The 15,080-nt window shown below is 66.0% G+C and overlaps 1 protein-coding gene across 10 annotated transcripts in view; it reads right to left on the bottom strand.

The window, feature by feature from the left end:
• The window catches only part of LPIN2 (lipin 2), a 42,102-nt gene that overhangs the window by 19,713 nt on the left and 7,309 nt on the right, over nucleotides 1-15,080 (bottom strand). For 3 of the 10 annotated variants that reach the window (XM_068166901.1, XM_068166906.1, XM_068166903.1), the window contains exons 1-5: nucleotides 13,720-13,952; nucleotides 6,582-6,782; nucleotides 3,283-3,378; nucleotides 2,801-3,099; nucleotides 2,222-2,329 (exon numbers count right to left, since the gene is read on the bottom strand). In XM_068166901.1, coding sequence (XP_068023002.1) covers nucleotides 2,222-2,329; nucleotides 2,801-3,099; nucleotides 3,283-3,378; nucleotides 6,582-6,782; nucleotides 13,720-13,803 — 788 coding nt within the window. In that variant the 5' untranslated portion in view covers nucleotides 13,804-13,952. Of the gene's footprint in view, nucleotides 1-2,221; nucleotides 2,330-2,800; nucleotides 3,100-3,282; nucleotides 3,379-6,581; nucleotides 6,783-13,719; nucleotides 13,955-15,080 lie in introns of those variants that run through there. The other 7 variants (XM_068166904.1, XM_068166905.1, XM_068166909.1 and 4 more) reach the window with 5 other exon arrangements.

Below are 15,080 nucleotides of genomic sequence, written 5' to 3'. Positions count from 1 at the left end.
CCACAGAGCTCTGGGGAGCAGCTGAGGCCTCCAGCTCCTGAAGCCCAACTGAGGATGTGGTTCCAGCCCCAAGGCTGAAGGGCAATCACCATGGCACTTCCTGGGCCACTGCACCCATGAGCAACCAGCAGGCAGCAAGCACAGGGTGGTGCCTCAGGCTCTGCTGAGGCCACAGCCCTAGAGACACCCCCAGCAGTGGGCACCTGCCCCACCAAGTGCTGCTGGGGCTGTGGTGTCCCCAGGGCACAGCAGGCACCCCCTGGCTGCCACTGCCCAGGCACCAGTGGCACTGGCACTGCTGCCAACCACACAGCTGCTTGGGCTGCAGGAGACCTTGGCTCACCACCCCAGCCATGAGCCACGAGCCATGAGCCATGAGCCATGAGCCATGAGCCCAGCCCTGCCCCAGGGCACCACCACCCCTGGCCCTCAGCACCACAGCTCCAGGGCTCTGCAACCCCTCCAGGCATGGGGACTGCACCACTGCCCTGGGCAGCCTGGGCCAGGCCTGGACAACCCTCTGGGGGCAGAAACTCTTCCTCATGGCCAACCTGAACCTCCCCTGGGGCAAGCTGAGGCAATCTCCTCCTGCCTTGACACTTGTTCCTTGGGAGAGAGCCCCTCCCCCACCTGGCTCCAGCCTCAGGGAGAGCAAGGAGGTCTCCCTCAGCCTCCTCTGCTCCAGGCTGAGCTCCCCCAGCTGCTCCTCCCTCCCCAGCCCTGCTCTCCAGACCCTTCCCCAGCTCTGTTGCCCTTATCTGGCCCTGCTGCAGCCCTCTAAGTTCTTCTTGCAGTGAGAGGCTCACAGGAGTGAGGCAGAGGGGAGTGAGGCAGAGGGGAGTGAGGCAGAGGGGAGTGAGGCAGAGGGAGTGAGGCAGAGGGGAGTGAGGCAGAGGGGAGTGAGGTAGAGGGGAGGGAGGCAGAGGGGAGTGAGGCAGAGGGGAGTGAGGCAGAGGGGAGTGGGGCAGAGGGGAGTGGGGCAGAGGGAGTGAGGCAGAGGGGAGGGAGGCAGAGGGGAGTGAGGCAGAGGGGAGTGAGGCAGAGGGAGTGAGGCAGAGGGGAGTGGGGCAGAGGGGAGTGGGGCAGAGGGGAGTGGGGCAGAGGGGAGGGAGGCAGAGGGGAGTGAGGCAGAGGGAGTGAGGCAGAGGGGAGTGAGGCAGAGGGAGTGAGGCAGAGGGGAGTGGGGCAGAGGGGAGTGGGGCAGAGGGAGTGAGGCAGAGGGGAGTGAGGCAGAGGGGAGTGAGGCAGAGGGGAGTGGGGCAGAGGGGAGTGAGGTAGAGGGGAGTGAGGCAGAGGGGAGGGAGGCAGAGGGGAGTGAGGCAGAGGGAGTGAGGCAGAGGGGAGTGAGGCAGAGGGAGTGAGGCAGAGGGGAGTGAGGTAGAGGGGAGGGAGGCAGAGGGGAGGGAGGCAGAGGGGAGGGAGGCAGAGGGGAGGGAGGCAGAGGGAGTGAGGCAGAGGGGAGTGAGGCAGAGGGGAGGGAGGCAGAGGGGAGGGAGGCAGAGGGGAGGGAGGCAGAGGGAGTGAGGCAGAGGGGAGTGAGGCAGAGGGGAGTGAGGCAGAGGGGAGGGAGGCAGAGGGGAGTGAGGCAGAGGGGAGTGGGGCAGAGGGAGTGAGGCAGAGTCCTCAGCCACACTGAAGCAGTAGAGGCAGCCACCAAGGAGCTGAGGTGGCTCAGGCTGCTCCTCAGCACTCTCTGGGCTATGGAGATGTCCTCCCCCATGGCCAGGGCTGAGGAGGAGCAGGGAGTTCCCCTCAGGTGCCAGTGCCCTTGGGCAGGAGCTTTTCTTATGTCACCAGAGCCTGCTGGGATCCCAAGGGCAGCCCTGGGCAGCAGAGAAGCACACTGCCAGAGGAGCCCAGTGCCATGGGCAGCAGGAGCTGAGGTGATCTGCTGGCAAGCCCCCCCTGGAGCACACTGCCTGTGGCTGGCAGCTGCCTGCTGAGTGCTCCCTGCCCCCCAGGAGCCAGAGGCAGCTGGCTGTGGCACTGCTGGGAAGGGGCTTTGCTCCCTGGGGCTTTAGAGCTAACTCAGTCGGAAAGGGGCTGGGTTCCTTCCTCATGTGAGGGGCAAAAGCCCAAGGAGATGTGAGAGGAAGGGCCCTGAAGGCCCAGCAGCAGCAGCAGCAGGCAGGGCTGAGGGCTGTGCAGGCTGGGGGAAGCAAGCAGCAGTGCAGCCATTGTGAGGAGCCCCTCAGCACATGGGGACAGCACAGAGCCTTACTTCTCCAGGGGGGACCAGTCTCCATCAGACAGGGGGTAATGATCCTTGGGGTGATAGGCCAGTGACTCCTTCTGCTCCTCAGCCTTTGGAGATGAGTTTGAGGAGCCTCTGGGGAGACACAGGAGAGACAAAGTCAGCTGGACTGGGTGATCAGAGGGACAGAGGGGTTGGGTTGGAAGGGAGCTCCAGAGCTCAGCCAGTCCATCCCCCTGCACTCAGCAGGGACAACCTCCACTGGATCAGGCTGCCCAGAGCCCTCTCCAGCCTCCCCTTGGGTATCTCTGGGGATGGGGCCTCAACCACCTCCCTGGGCAGCCTGTTCCAGGCTCTCACCACCCTGGGACTGAAGAACCTCCTCCTCAGCTCCACTCTAACCCTGCCCTGCCTCAGCTCCAAACCACTCCCCCTTGGCTGTCCTCAGGAGCAGTCCCTCTGCAGCCTTCCTGCAGGGTCCCTTCAGGTACTGGCAGGCAGCTCTGAGGTCCCCTTGGAGTCCTCTCCTGCCCAGGGCCTCCAGAAGGCCCCCTTGGGGGGGCAGGGGCAGGAGTGGAGGCAGCCAGCAAGCAGCTGCCAGCTTACCTTGGGGGCTGGACACTTTTCTCATCATCTGAGCTCATCTCCATCTCAAAGCCCTCCTCTGTGCCAGGAGAAGAGACCTGATCCTCCTTCCTGCTGTCTGCTTTGTACTTCTTCCTCCTCCTCTTCTTCTTCTTGACAGAGCCTGGGGTGAAGGCAGGCTCTGGCTCCACAGGGTGTGCCAGCTCTGAGGGGGCAGGTGGCCTCTCAGTGGCCCCTGCCTGCAGGTGGCTGCCAGTGCCCTTGAAGAACTGGTCCTCAGTGGGGATTGGAGATGTTGCTAGGTAAGCTGGAACCTTCTCCTAGGCATGAAGAGGAAAGACACAGCAGGGCCAACCTTCCCACCAGGGCTGAGCCTTGCCCCATCCCAGCTGGCCTCCAGCACAGCCAGGCCCCTGGAGGGAGCCTGGGGAGGAGATTGCCCTGGTGGCCTTCCCCCAGGCTCCTCCAGCTCCCTGCTGCAGAGGCCCCCAGCAGCCACTTACATTCTCCTCCTCAGTCTCCTGCACAAAGAAAGCCTCTCCATTGTCCCCCAGCTTCATGTGGAGGTCCACAGCATCCCCATTGATCTCGATGTCGATCTGGGGAAGGAAGGAGAGCAGGCTGGGGGCAGAGGTGCTGGGGCTTGGGAGGCACCTCCCAGGCCATGGGCCCCCAGCAGCCCAGCTGGCTCCAGGCCTCATCCAGCCTGGCTCTGAGCACCTCCAGGGATGGGGCAGCTTCCCCTGGGTGCCTCAGCACCCTGCTCTAGCTCCTTGCAGGAGAAAGCAGGCTCCCCTCACAGAGAGCTTTGTCCCCCTGGACGCCCAGAGGCTCTTCCTCCTCCCCTGGGACCATCATGGGATGGATGCTGCTAACCTCCAAGGAGCCCTACAGCTGCCAGGCAGAGCTGAGAGCAGTCCAACAGCAGCTGCACCTTGCTGAGCTCCTGTGCAGGGCCTCCCACTGCCCTGCTTTCCTGCCCAGTCTCTGTGCTGATGTGGAGACACACATCCCTGTCCTGAGCACCCAGAGCTCGGGCTGGCTCCTGGGGCCTTGAGGCACAGCTCCAGAGGCCTGGCTCCTGTCCCCCTGAGCCTGCACACTGCTGGTGGCCTCCTCACCGGCAGAGGGGATGCCTGAGGGAGCAGCCAGCTGCTGGGGGGAAGCCCTGTGGCAGCAGGAGGAGCTGGCAGCTGCACTCCCAGCCCCAGGAGGTGCTTCTGCCCTTCAGGAGCCTTCCAGGGGCAGCCAGAGGCTGAAATCCTCTCCAGTGTGGCTCAGCCTCTCCAACCTGCCATTGGAGCCATCCTCCCAGCTCAGGCTCCAGCTCACTCCTGCCTTGGCTGTTTGTGACTCACTTGGGCCTCACCAAGGCCCAGCTCTGGCCTCAGCTGCCCCAACACCAAGGCAAAGCAGCAGGAGAGGGCAGGGAGCAGGGAAGCAGAGCAGAAGCAGTGCACACTGCTGCCAGTCTGGCAGTGCAGGCACTGCCAGCATCAGCCACTAACAGCCCAGCAGCTGCTCCCTCAGCTGCACTGCACTCCCACAACCAAGGCAGGGGTGGGGGGAGCTGCCTGCAGAGCCCCTCCACCCCTCAGAGAAGCCTGCAGCTCTTCTGGCCTCTTTAAGTCACCCCCAGCCCTCCCAGCTGGCAGCAGGGCCAGGTCCCCCCACAGACAGTCCCTGCTTCAGTTGGACTGACACCAAATGCCCCTCCCTGCCTTGGCACAGCCCCCAAAGCCAGTGGCAGGGACCAGCAGGAGCAGCTGCTCAGGCTGCAGCAGCCTCAGCCTGGCTGGGCAGGGATGGCCACAGCTCCTCTTCCACAGCTGCACCTCCTACTGCCCTGAGGAGGGCTAGCAAGGAGAAACACTTCTGGGAGGTCCCCAAGCCTTGAGCCATGCTCAGATTGCCCTCCAGCCATGCCCAGCAGGGCTGCTGCAGCCCCAGGGCTCGTTAGGTGGCCTGAAGCTTTCCTCCCCCATGAGCAGGCAGGTCACTGGGGGTGCTGAGCCCAGGCTGCCTGCACAGCCCCACAGCCTCAAGGCTTGTCCCTCCCCCTGCCTTCACCTACAGAGGCCTGAAGCTCCCAGGGAAGCTGACAGAACAGTGAGGGTGGGAAGGGGCCTCTGGAGAACTGTGAGCCACCCACAGGAGGTCACCCAGGAAGAGGCCCAGGTGGCTCTGGAGCCTCCCCAGAGATGAGGACTCCACCACCTCACCTGGCAGCCTGCTCCAGGGCTCCTCCACCATGGAGATGGTGAACTTCCTCCCCCTCTGCAGCTGAACTCCTACACTCCTACCTCTGAGGGTGGGGAGACACTGGCTGCCCAGGGAGGCTGTGGCTGCCCCCTCCTTGGAAGCATCCAAGGCCAGGCTGGGTGAGGCCTGGAGCAGCCTGGGCTGGTGGGAGGGGTCCCTGCCCCTGGCAGGGGGCTGGAACTCCATGGCCTTGAAGGCCCCTCCAGCCCAACACATTCCATCAGCCTATGAGCTCCTGAGGTTCCAACCTGTGCCACTTGCCCCTGTCCTGGCACTGGGCACCACTGAAGAGAGACTGGTGCCACCCCTGACCCCCACCCTCTGGGTATTGATCAGCATCGATGAGATCCTCCCTGCTGGGGCTGCTCCTCTGCAGGCTCTCAGCCCCAGGGCTCTCTCTCAGCCTTGGCTGCTCAGAGCTGCTCTGGGGCTGCTCCTCTGCAGGCTCTCAGCCCCAGGGCTCTCTCTCAGCCTTGGCTGCTCAGAGCTGCTCTGGGGCTGCTCCTCTGCAGGCTCTCAGCCCCAGGGCTCTCAGCCTTGGCTGCTCAGAGCTGCTCTGGGGCTGCTCCTCTGCAGGCTCTCAGCCCCAGGGCTCTCTCTCAGCCTTGGCTGCTCTCAGAGCTGCTCTGGGGCTGCTCCTCTGCAGGCTCTCAGCCCCAGGGCTCTCAGCCTTGGCTGCTCAGAGCTGCTCTGGGGCTGCTCCTCTGCAGCCTCTCAGCCCCAGGGCTCTCAGCCTTGGCTGCTCAGAGCTGCTCTGGGGCTGCTCCTCTGCAGGCTCTCAGTCCCAGGGCTCTCAGCCTTGGCTGCTCAGAGCTGCTCTGGGGCTGCTCCTCTGCAGCCTCTCAGCCCCAGGGCTCTCAGCCTTGGCTGCTCAGAGCTGCTCTGGGGCTGCTCCTCTGCAGGCTCTCAGTCCCAGGGCTCTCTCTCAGCCTTGGCTGCTCAGAGCTGCTCTGGGGCTGCTCCCCTGCAGGATCTCAGCCCCAGGGCTCTCTCTCAGCCTTGGCTGCTCAGAGCTGCTCTGGGGCTGCTCCTCTGCAGGCTCTCAGCCTTGGCTGCTCAGAGCTGCTCTGGGGCTGCTCCTCTGCAGGCTCTCAGCCTTGGCTGCTCAGAGCTGCTCTGGGGCTGCTCCCCTGCAGGCTCTCAGCCCCAGGGCTCTCTCTCAGCCTTGGCTGCTCAGAGCTGCTCTGGGGCTGCTCCCCTGCAGGCTCTCAGCCCCAGGGCTCTCAGCCTTGGCTGCTCAGAGCTGCTCTGGGGCTGCTCCTCTGCAGGCTCTCAGCCTTGGCTGCTCAGAGCTGCTCTGGGGCTGCTCCCCTGCAGGATCTCAGCCCCAGGGCTCTCTCTCAGCCTTGGCTGCTCAGAGCTGCTCTGGGGCTGCTCCTCTGCAGGCTCTCAGCCCCAGGGCTCTCAGCCTTGGCTGCTCCCAGAGCTGCCCCGGGCCCCTCCGCTGTGCCCTCCCCGGCAGCTCCCCGTCCCTGCGGCCCCGGGGGGCCGGCGCCGGGGCAGGGCGGGCCCGGGGGGCGGCAGCCCCCTCCCCACTCACCACCTTCTCCCGGGAGCGCAGCACGCCCAGCTTGCCGAAGCGGACGTGGAAGGGCGAGCACTGGAAGGAGCCGTCCTGCTGCCGCACCACCACCACGTCGATGCATCCCGACAGCGTGGCCTGGTTGATGCCCTTGTACAGCTCCCGCACCGTCACCAGCACCTGGCCCGCCAGCTGCCCCACGTAGTTCATAGTCTGAGTCTGGGGACACAGCAAAGCCAGAGTCAGCTCCCAGCCCCCCGCGCCCCCGGCCGACTGCCCCCGGGGCTGCAGCGGCAGCAGGGAAACGGCTCCCGGCCGGGGGGAGGCAGCAAGCAGCGATGGGCACCGAGCAGTCACAGCAGCACAGCAGCACGGCACCACAGCATCACAGCAGCACAGCATCAGTCAGGGCTGGAAGGGACCACAAGGAGTATCCAGCTCCAGCCCCCCTGCCATGGGCAGGGACACCCCACACTAGATCAGCCTGGCCACAGCCTCAGCCAGCCTGGCCTTAAACACCTCCAGGGACAGGGCCCCAACCACCTCCCTGCACAACCCATTCCAGGGCTTCACCACTCTCCTGGGGAAGAACTTCCTCCTCACCTCCAGCCTCAATCTCCCCACCTCCAGCTTCATTCCATTCCCCCCAGTCCTATCACTGCCTGAGATCCTGAGCAGTCCCTCCCCAGCCTTCCTGTAGCCCCCTTCAGATCCTGGAAGGCCACAATGAGGTCACCTGGGAGCCTTCTCTTCTGCAGACTGAACAGCCCCAACTCCTTCAGTCTGTCCTCACAGGAGAGGTGCTCCAGCCCTCTGCTCATCCTCCTGGCCCTGCTCTGGACACCTTCCAGCACCTCCAGATCCCTCTTGCCATAGGGGCTCCAGAACTGGAGGCAGTACTCCAGGTGGGGTCTCCCCAGAGCTGAGCAGAGGGGGAGAATCACCTCCCTTGCCCTGCTGGCCACACTTCTCCTGCTGCAGCCCAGGCTCTGGTTGGCTTTCTGGGCTGCAAGTGCAGACTGAGAGCTCCTGCTGAGCTTCTGCTCCCCCAGCACCCCCAAGGCTCTCTCCTCAGGGCTGCTTTCCAGCCTGGATTTGTGCCTGGGATTGCCTCCACCCAGCTGCAGGACCCTGCCCTTGGTCTTGTTGCACCTCCTGAGGTTGGCTTGTGCCCACCTCTCCAGCCTGCCCAGGTCCCTCTGGATGGATCCCTTCCCTCCAGCTGTCTGCTGCACCACACAGCTTGGTGTCAGCAGCAAACCTGCTGAGGGTGCACTCAATGCCACTGTCCATGGCACCCACAGAGATGTTGAACAAGCCTGGGCCCAGGACTGATCCCTGAGGGACTCTGCTTGGCCCTGGCCTCCCCTGGGCCATGGAGCCATTGACAGCCACTCTCTGGGTGCAGCCATCAAGCCAGTTCCTTGTCCATCCAATGGTCACCCATCACACCCATGTGTCACCAGCCTGGAGAGCAGGATGTGGTGGGGACAGTGTGGAAGGCTGTGCTCAGGCCCAGGGAAAGGCCATCAGCTGCTCTCCCCTCAGCTGTTGATGCTGTCACCTGCTCAGAGGCCCCCAGGTTGGTCAGGCAGGGTTTGCCCTTGGTGAAGCCATGGTGACTGTTCCCAATCACCTCTTCACCATTCTCCTGAACCAGCAGTGCCTCCAGGAGGATCTGCTCCATGATCTTCCCCAGCACAGAGGTGAGGCTGCCTGGCCTGGAGCTCCCTGGCTCCTCCTCACCCTGTTTGCAGATGGGGGCAGTGCCTCCCCTGCTCCAGCCTGCGGGGACTGCAGTCCCAGGGCACAGCACCAGCACAAGCTGGGGGTGGGGGCTGCTCTCTCTCTCTCTCGGTGGCCTCCTTGCTCTGGGAGAGGCTAACCTGCTTCTGGCTGGGCTGGGCTGGGCTGAGCTCTGCGCTGGGCTGGGCTCTGCTCTGGGCTGGGCTCTGCTCTGGGCTGGGCTGGGCTCTGCTCTGGGCTGGGCTCTGGGCTGGGCTGGGCTCTGGGCTGAGCTCTGCTCTGGGCTGGGCTGGGCTCTGGGCTGGGCTGGGCTCTGGGCTGAGCTCTGCTCTGGGCTGGGCTGGGCTCTGGGCTGAGCTCTGCTCTGGGCTGGGCTGGGCTCTGGGCTCTGCTCTGCTCTGGGCTGAGCTCTGCGCTGGGCTGGGCTCTGCTCTGGGCTGGGCTCTGCTCTGGGCTGGGCTGGGCTCTGCTCTGGGCTGGGCTCTGGGCTGGGCTGGGCTCTGGGCTGAGCTCTGCTCTGGGCTGGGCTGGGCTCTGGGCTGGGCTGGGCTCTGGGCTGAGCTCTGCTCTGGGCTGGGCTGGGCTCTGGGCTGGGCTGGGCTCTGGGCTGAGCTCTGCTCTGGGCTGGGCTCTGGGCTGAGCTCTGCTCTGGGCTGGGCTGGGCTCTGGGCTCTGCTCTGCTCTGGGCTGGGCTGGGCTGGGCTCTGGGCTGGGCTGGGCTGGGCTCTGGGCTGGGCTCTGCTCTGGGCTCGGCTCTGGGCTGGGCTCTGCTCTGGGCTCTGCTCTGCTCTGGGCTGAGCACTGCCCAACACTCCCTGTGCTCTCTGGGCCCTGGGCGTCCCGGGGGGAGCGGGGAGCAGGGGTGGGGAAGCTGTTGGCCCCCAGCCAGGGGAGCTGCTTCTGCTGCTTATGGATTGTAAATACCTGCAGATACTCTGTGCTTCTCTTCTGCCAGGCACCCAGCACAGAACAAGAGGACACAGCCTCAGGCTGTGCCAGGGGAGGTTGAGGCTGGAGGGGAGGAGAAAGTTCTTCCCAGCAAGAGAGATTGGCCCTGGGGATGTGCTGCCCAGGGAGGTGGTGGAGTCCCCATCCCTGGAGGTGTTTAGGAAGAGCCTGGCTGAGGCCCTTGGAGCCATGGCTGAGTTGATCAGATGGTGCTGGGGGAGAGGTTGGCCTGGATGAGCTCTGAGGTCTCTTCCAGCCTGGTTGATTCTACTCTACTCTACTCCATCCTGTCAGCCCTGAGCAATGCTCACTGCATTTCATTCTGCAGCTCACAGTCTCACCAGGGTTGGAAGAGACCTCAGAGGTCACCAGGTCCAACCTGTCACCACCACGGCTCCAAGGGCCACATCCAATCCCCTCCTGGACCCCCCCAGGGATGGGGACCCTGGCACCTCCCTGGGCAGCACCTCCCAGTGGCTGTGGCAGCTTTGGCTACAAGCACAGCTTCACCTGCCTCCAGCTGGGCTGGGCTGGCAGCTTAATGCTGGGGGGGGGGAATTTCCAACCCACCACACAGCTGAGGAGGCTTGGAGATGGCTACTGGAGACCCAGGCACCTGCCAGCCCCCCCCCGGGCCTGCCCAGCCTCACCCCTTGCTGTACCTTGCAGTTCCCCACAGACCCTCAGCAGAAGGCAGTGGGAAGTGCCCACGGGGTGTGACAAGGAAACCAATGACCCAGCCTCAGCAATCCCCTGGGCACTGTCTGCATGGGGGTCAGCTCTGTGCTCAGTCTCTCTCCCCTCAGCTCCTCTGCCCTGGCAGACACTGCCCTGGCAGACACTGCCCTGGCAGACACTGCCCTGGCTTCTGCTGGCTGGGCTGACCCTGGCTGCACTGCTCTGTTGTGGCTGAGCATCAACACACAGCCCTCTGCTCCTTCTCCTGTCCCACGTGTACAGGGGGGGCAGGGATGGGGGCAGGGAGGGGGAGGCCATGATCAGCCCCTTGTTCCCTCTCCAGGGGGGTTCTGGTGCTGTTCATCAACTGCAGGTACCTGCCAGTGCTGTGTACTGCAGACCCTGTACCTGTCCTTTGCACCCCAGAGTGCAGAGTGGAGCTGTGCTTGCAGAGGCAGCTCCCTGTGCTTCCACCCAGCTGCTGCAGCAGTGTTATGCTGGGGGCATTTTCAACCCACCCCAAGCCCCCAGCAGCTTCTGGAGCCAATCCTGCCCTCACCACTGGCCTCCAGAGTCACCAACCCCACTCTTCACAGCCCGTCAGCTGCAGCCCAGGGCTGGGTAGAAGGGCTTGGGGGTGCTGGGGCCAGCCCAGGGGCAGCCATGTCCAAGGCTGGGTGGGCAGCAGGGGCAGGGAGGGGATCCTGCCCCTCTGCTGAGCCCCCTGCAGTGCTGGAGCAGCTCTGGAGCTGGGCCAGAGGAGGCCACAGCAGGCAGGGCTGGAAGCCCTCTGCTGTGGGGCCAGGCTGGGAGAGTTGGGCTTGGCCAGCCTGGAGAGGAGAAGGCTCCAGGCAGACCTCAGAGCAGCCTGCCAGGACCTGAAGGGCTCCAGGAGAGCTGGGGAGAGCCTGCTGACAAGGACAAGGGGTGGCCTCCAAGTGGGAGCGGCTGGGGTGGGGTGAGGCAGGAGGAAATTCTCTCCCATGAGGCTGGGGAGGCACTGGCACAGGCTGCCCAGGGAGGCTGTGGCTGCCCCCTCCACGCAGATGTTCAAGGCCAGGCTGGATGAGGCCTTGAGCAACGTGAGCTAGGGGGAGGTGTCCCTGCCCAGGGCAGGACTTGGAGCTGGATGAGCTTCAAGGTCCCTTCCAGCCCAAAGCATTTATGCAAGAGGAGGGGAAGTGGTGAGGAGCACCTTGGAACCCCACTGGAGAGCTCTGTGCCACCCCCCCTGGCTCTGCCCTCCCAGCCCCCGTCCCAGAGCTGCCCTCCCCCCCAGCTGCAGCGCTCTGAAGCTCAGGCTGGTGTCTGGAGGCCACTGCCAGGCAGCCAAGCAGGGAGCAGGGCAGGGGCTGTGCCAGGGGTGCTTGGCAGAGCACTTCCACCCAAGAGGCAGCCCACAGAGGGTGTCTTTGTTTGCTAATCCAGGCTCATTGGCCTCTGGACAAGGGGAAGGATTTTCCCCTGTGCCTCCAAACAAACCCAGAGTGCAGCCCAGGAGTTGCCCCTCCTGAGCTTTATTATGGGACTGAGTCCTGATTCCTGTCCTGGGCCCTCAGCCACGCTCCCAGCAGCACAGGGCATGCTGCTTGGGCAGCCCCTCACCATGCAGGAGGTCCAAGCCCACCTCCAGAGCCCTGGGGCAGCCCTGGCTCCGCTGTGGGCTGCTGGCACCTCACCCACAGTGGGGAACCAGCCCGAGGGGGGAGGTGGGGGCTTCCCAAGCCAGGCTGAAGACTGGGATGAAAGGATTCCCAGGCCAGGCCAGGCCAGGCAGGCTGGTGGAGAACCTTCCCCTGTAGCCTGGGTAGAGAGGGGTGGCTGAGGAGAGAGCAGAGTGTCCCCAAGTGACTGATGCCAGGAGCAGGGACCCCCACCCCACCAGCCACTGCCCAAGCTCAGGCTCATGCCCAGCTGTGAGGCTGCTGCTTGCTGATCACAGCTCACTTCTGCTCCCTTCAGCCCTCCCTCCCTGGCCCTCTCCTCCAGCTGACCTTAGCTCCCTGGCTCCTCACCCAGTGCCTGGTGGTTGGCCCAGCTGAGGCAGAGGGTGCCAGAGTCCCGAGGCACAGGCAGCCCCAGGGAGCCAGGCACAGGAGGCTGGGGCAGGAACCTGAGCACTGCCCTTTGGACAGAGACTTGTGGAACGGGCTGGGCTGGAAGGGACCTTCAGCACCACCCAGCTCCAGCCCCCTGCCATGGGCAGGGACACCTCCCACTGACTACCTTGCTCAAGGCCTGGATCACCTCCAGAGAGGGGCATCCACAGCCTCCCTGGGCACCCTGCTGCGGTGCCCCATGGCTCTGTGACCCAGCAGCTCCTCTGCTCTGCTGCTGAAGGATCTCCCCCCCCAGGGGAGTCATTAGAATTCATGGCTACAGCTTGGCTGCTTCCAAGAGGAGCTCTCTGGTGTTGGCTTACAAAGACAAGCCGGTTCCATGTCACCAGGGAGACTGCAGCTGTGAAAGGAGCTGCTTGGAGCACAAGTGCCCAGCAGTCTCCATCCCACATGCCTCACCAAAGGGAACAGACTGGAGCAGAGGCCACGAGCAGGGAATCCCCCAGCCTCTGAGCAGCTCAGCACCCCCAGCAGCTGCTGAGAGCTGAGCCCAGCTGGTAAAGGCTCTGCCCTCACCTCACCTAACCACAGGAAGCCAGCAGCCCCCCGGGCCCCAGGCACTCACCTCCTATAGAGCTGCTCCTGCTGCCCTGCACCAGCAGTTCCCTTCCCCACACCTCACTGACAGCTCAACAGAGAAGCTGGGCAGGCTCCAGGCCAGGCCAGGCTGGACGGGGCCAGGAGCAAGGTGGTCTGGTGGGAGGTCCCTGCTGGTGGCAGGGGCTGGAGCTGGGTGGTCTCTGAGGTGCCTTCCACCCAAGCCAGTCCCTGGCTGACAGCAGCAGCACTTCCCTGAGCAGCCACGGAGAGAGAGCAGCTCGGAGGCGTGAAAGGGATGAACTTTTGAACCTCCTGAGCCTTCCAAACAACCTCTCTGGGGAGCGCAGCCCTGCACCGGCCCAGCCTCGGCAGCAGCACTGCTCGGCAGCAGCACTGCTCTGCAGGCTGCCAGCAAAGCAGACCCACAGCCCTGCTCTCGGGGCTCTGCTCTCGGGGCTCAGCCCCCGGGGCTGGCTCAGCCAGGCTCCGCTGCGGGCAGCGGGCAGCCCAGAAGGAGCTGGGCCCCTGCCCCCGGGCTGCCCCCGGGCTGCCCCCGGGCTGGCCCGGCAGAGCCCCAGCTGGGACCTGTCCCCACGGGGAGGGTCTGTGCTCTGCGGTCAGGAGGAGCAGCAGGGACCGAGCAGAGGAGCAGCCTCAGCTGTGGGTGTGGGCTGTCTGGCAGACCCCCAGGGCAAACCAGCCCAGGCAAAGCACTTCCTCCCTGCCGCTGTGTCTGATGCTCGGCACACAGCTGCCCGGCGCCGTCCTGCAGGCCAGGAGCTGCCTGCCCCACAACAAGGGCAGGGTGGCAAAGCCCTCAGGAAGTCCTCAGCCAGGCTCTCCCCACGGCAGGAGGGTGGAGCAGGGCATCTCTAAGCTCCCTTCCAAGCTGAGCCATTCCAGGTTCCATTTTGGGCCCTGAACAGCCTGGGGGAGGGCGAACGCCCGGGTGAAACAGGGCCAGCAGCAGGTGAGGAAGGAGCACCGAGCCCACCCCCGGCCCCCAGCCGAGCTGAGCCCTAAGCAGCCTGCTGAGTGCCTGACTAAAGCTGTGCCGGTCCTGCCCGCCCACAGCCAGCCCGCAGCCGGGTGAAGCGTGCCAGGGGAGCCGCCAGCCAACTCACCAGGATCCCCGAGGGCAGCCTCTCCTGGGCGGCACCGCCGCTGCCCAAGCCCTGCTCAGCCCCATCCTTCTCCGGGAGGTGCATCTCAGCACGGCAGGGCGGCACCGGGCAGGGCGGCACCGGGCAGGGCGGCACCGGGCAGGGCAGAGCGCGGCCCCACCATCACCTCTCCTCCCATGGGCACGGAGGGGATGTGCCCCCAGGGCGCCCCGGGCAGGCTCCCCGGGCAGGCTCCCCGGGCAGGCTCCCCGGGCGGCTGCGAGCAGGCGCAGGGCTGGCGGCAGGCTGGCAGGGCAGGCTGGCAGGGCAGGCTGGCAGGGCAGGCTGGCAGGGCACCTCCCCCCCGCCGGCGCTGCTGGAGGCGGCCCAGCCCCCGGGCAGCTGCCGAGGGCCGATAAGGGCAGAGCGCTGCCGGGCGAGCAGCGATAGCGCCCAGCCCGCCGCGGCCCGGCCCCCGGAGCCGGCTGGGATTGAGTTAATCATTCCCGGCGCGGCCCACGACGGCTGCCCACCGGCTGGTGCCCCCCGCCGCGCTCCCGGTGCCCTCCGCCGTGCGCAAGGTCCTGCCTCGGCTCGCTGCGCTCCCGGTGCCCGCTGCGCCCTCGCTGCGCCCCCACTGCCAGCTGTGCCCCCACTGCCCGCTGTGCCCCCACTGCCCGCTGCGCCCCCACTGCCCTCTGTGCCCCCACTGCCCGCTGTGCCCCCACTGCCCGCTGCGCCCCCACTGCCCTCTGTGCCCCCACTGCCCGCTGTGCCCCAACTGCCAGCTGCGCCCCCACCGCCTGCTGTGCCCCAACTGCCAGCTGTGCCCCCACTGCCCTCTGTGCCCCAACTGCCAGCTGCGCCCCCACCGCCTGCTGTGCCCCCGCCCTCTGCGCCCCCACTGCCAGCTGTGCCCCCACTGCCCTCTGCGCCCCCACTGCCAGCTGTGCCCCCACTGCCCTCTGCGCCCCCACCGCCTGCTGTGCCCCCACTGCCCTCTGCGCCCCCACTGCCAGCTGTGCCCCCACTGCCCTCTGCGCCCCCACTGCCAGCTGTGCCCCCACTGCCAGCTGTGCCCCCACTGCCAGCTGTGCCCCCACTGCCCTCTGCGCCCCCACCGCCTGCTGTGCCCCCACTGCCCTCTGCGCCCCCACTGCCAGCTGTGCCCCCACTGCCCTCTGCGCCCCCACTGCCAGCTGTGCCCCCACTGCCCTCTGCGCCCCCACTGCCAGCTGTGCCCCCACTGCCTGCTGCGCTCCGGGTGCCCTCCGCCGTGCGCAAAGTCCTGCCTCGGCTCGCTGTGCCCCCGGTGCCCGCTGCGCCCCCACTGCCAGCTGTGCCCCCACTGCCAGCTGTGCCCCCCACTGCCCTCTGCGCCC

The sequence above is a fragment of the Melanerpes formicivorus genome, unplaced genomic scaffold (genome assembly GCF_026170545.1).
Source record: "Melanerpes formicivorus ecotype bairdi unplaced genomic scaffold, bMelFor1.0.p_v2 SCAF_111, whole genome shotgun sequence".
In the NCBI taxonomy this organism is placed as follows: Eukaryota; Metazoa; Chordata; class Aves; order Piciformes; family Picidae; genus Melanerpes; species Melanerpes formicivorus.
The sequence above is the reverse complement of the archived record's forward strand: the minus strand, read 5'-3'. Positions and strand labels throughout refer to the sequence as shown.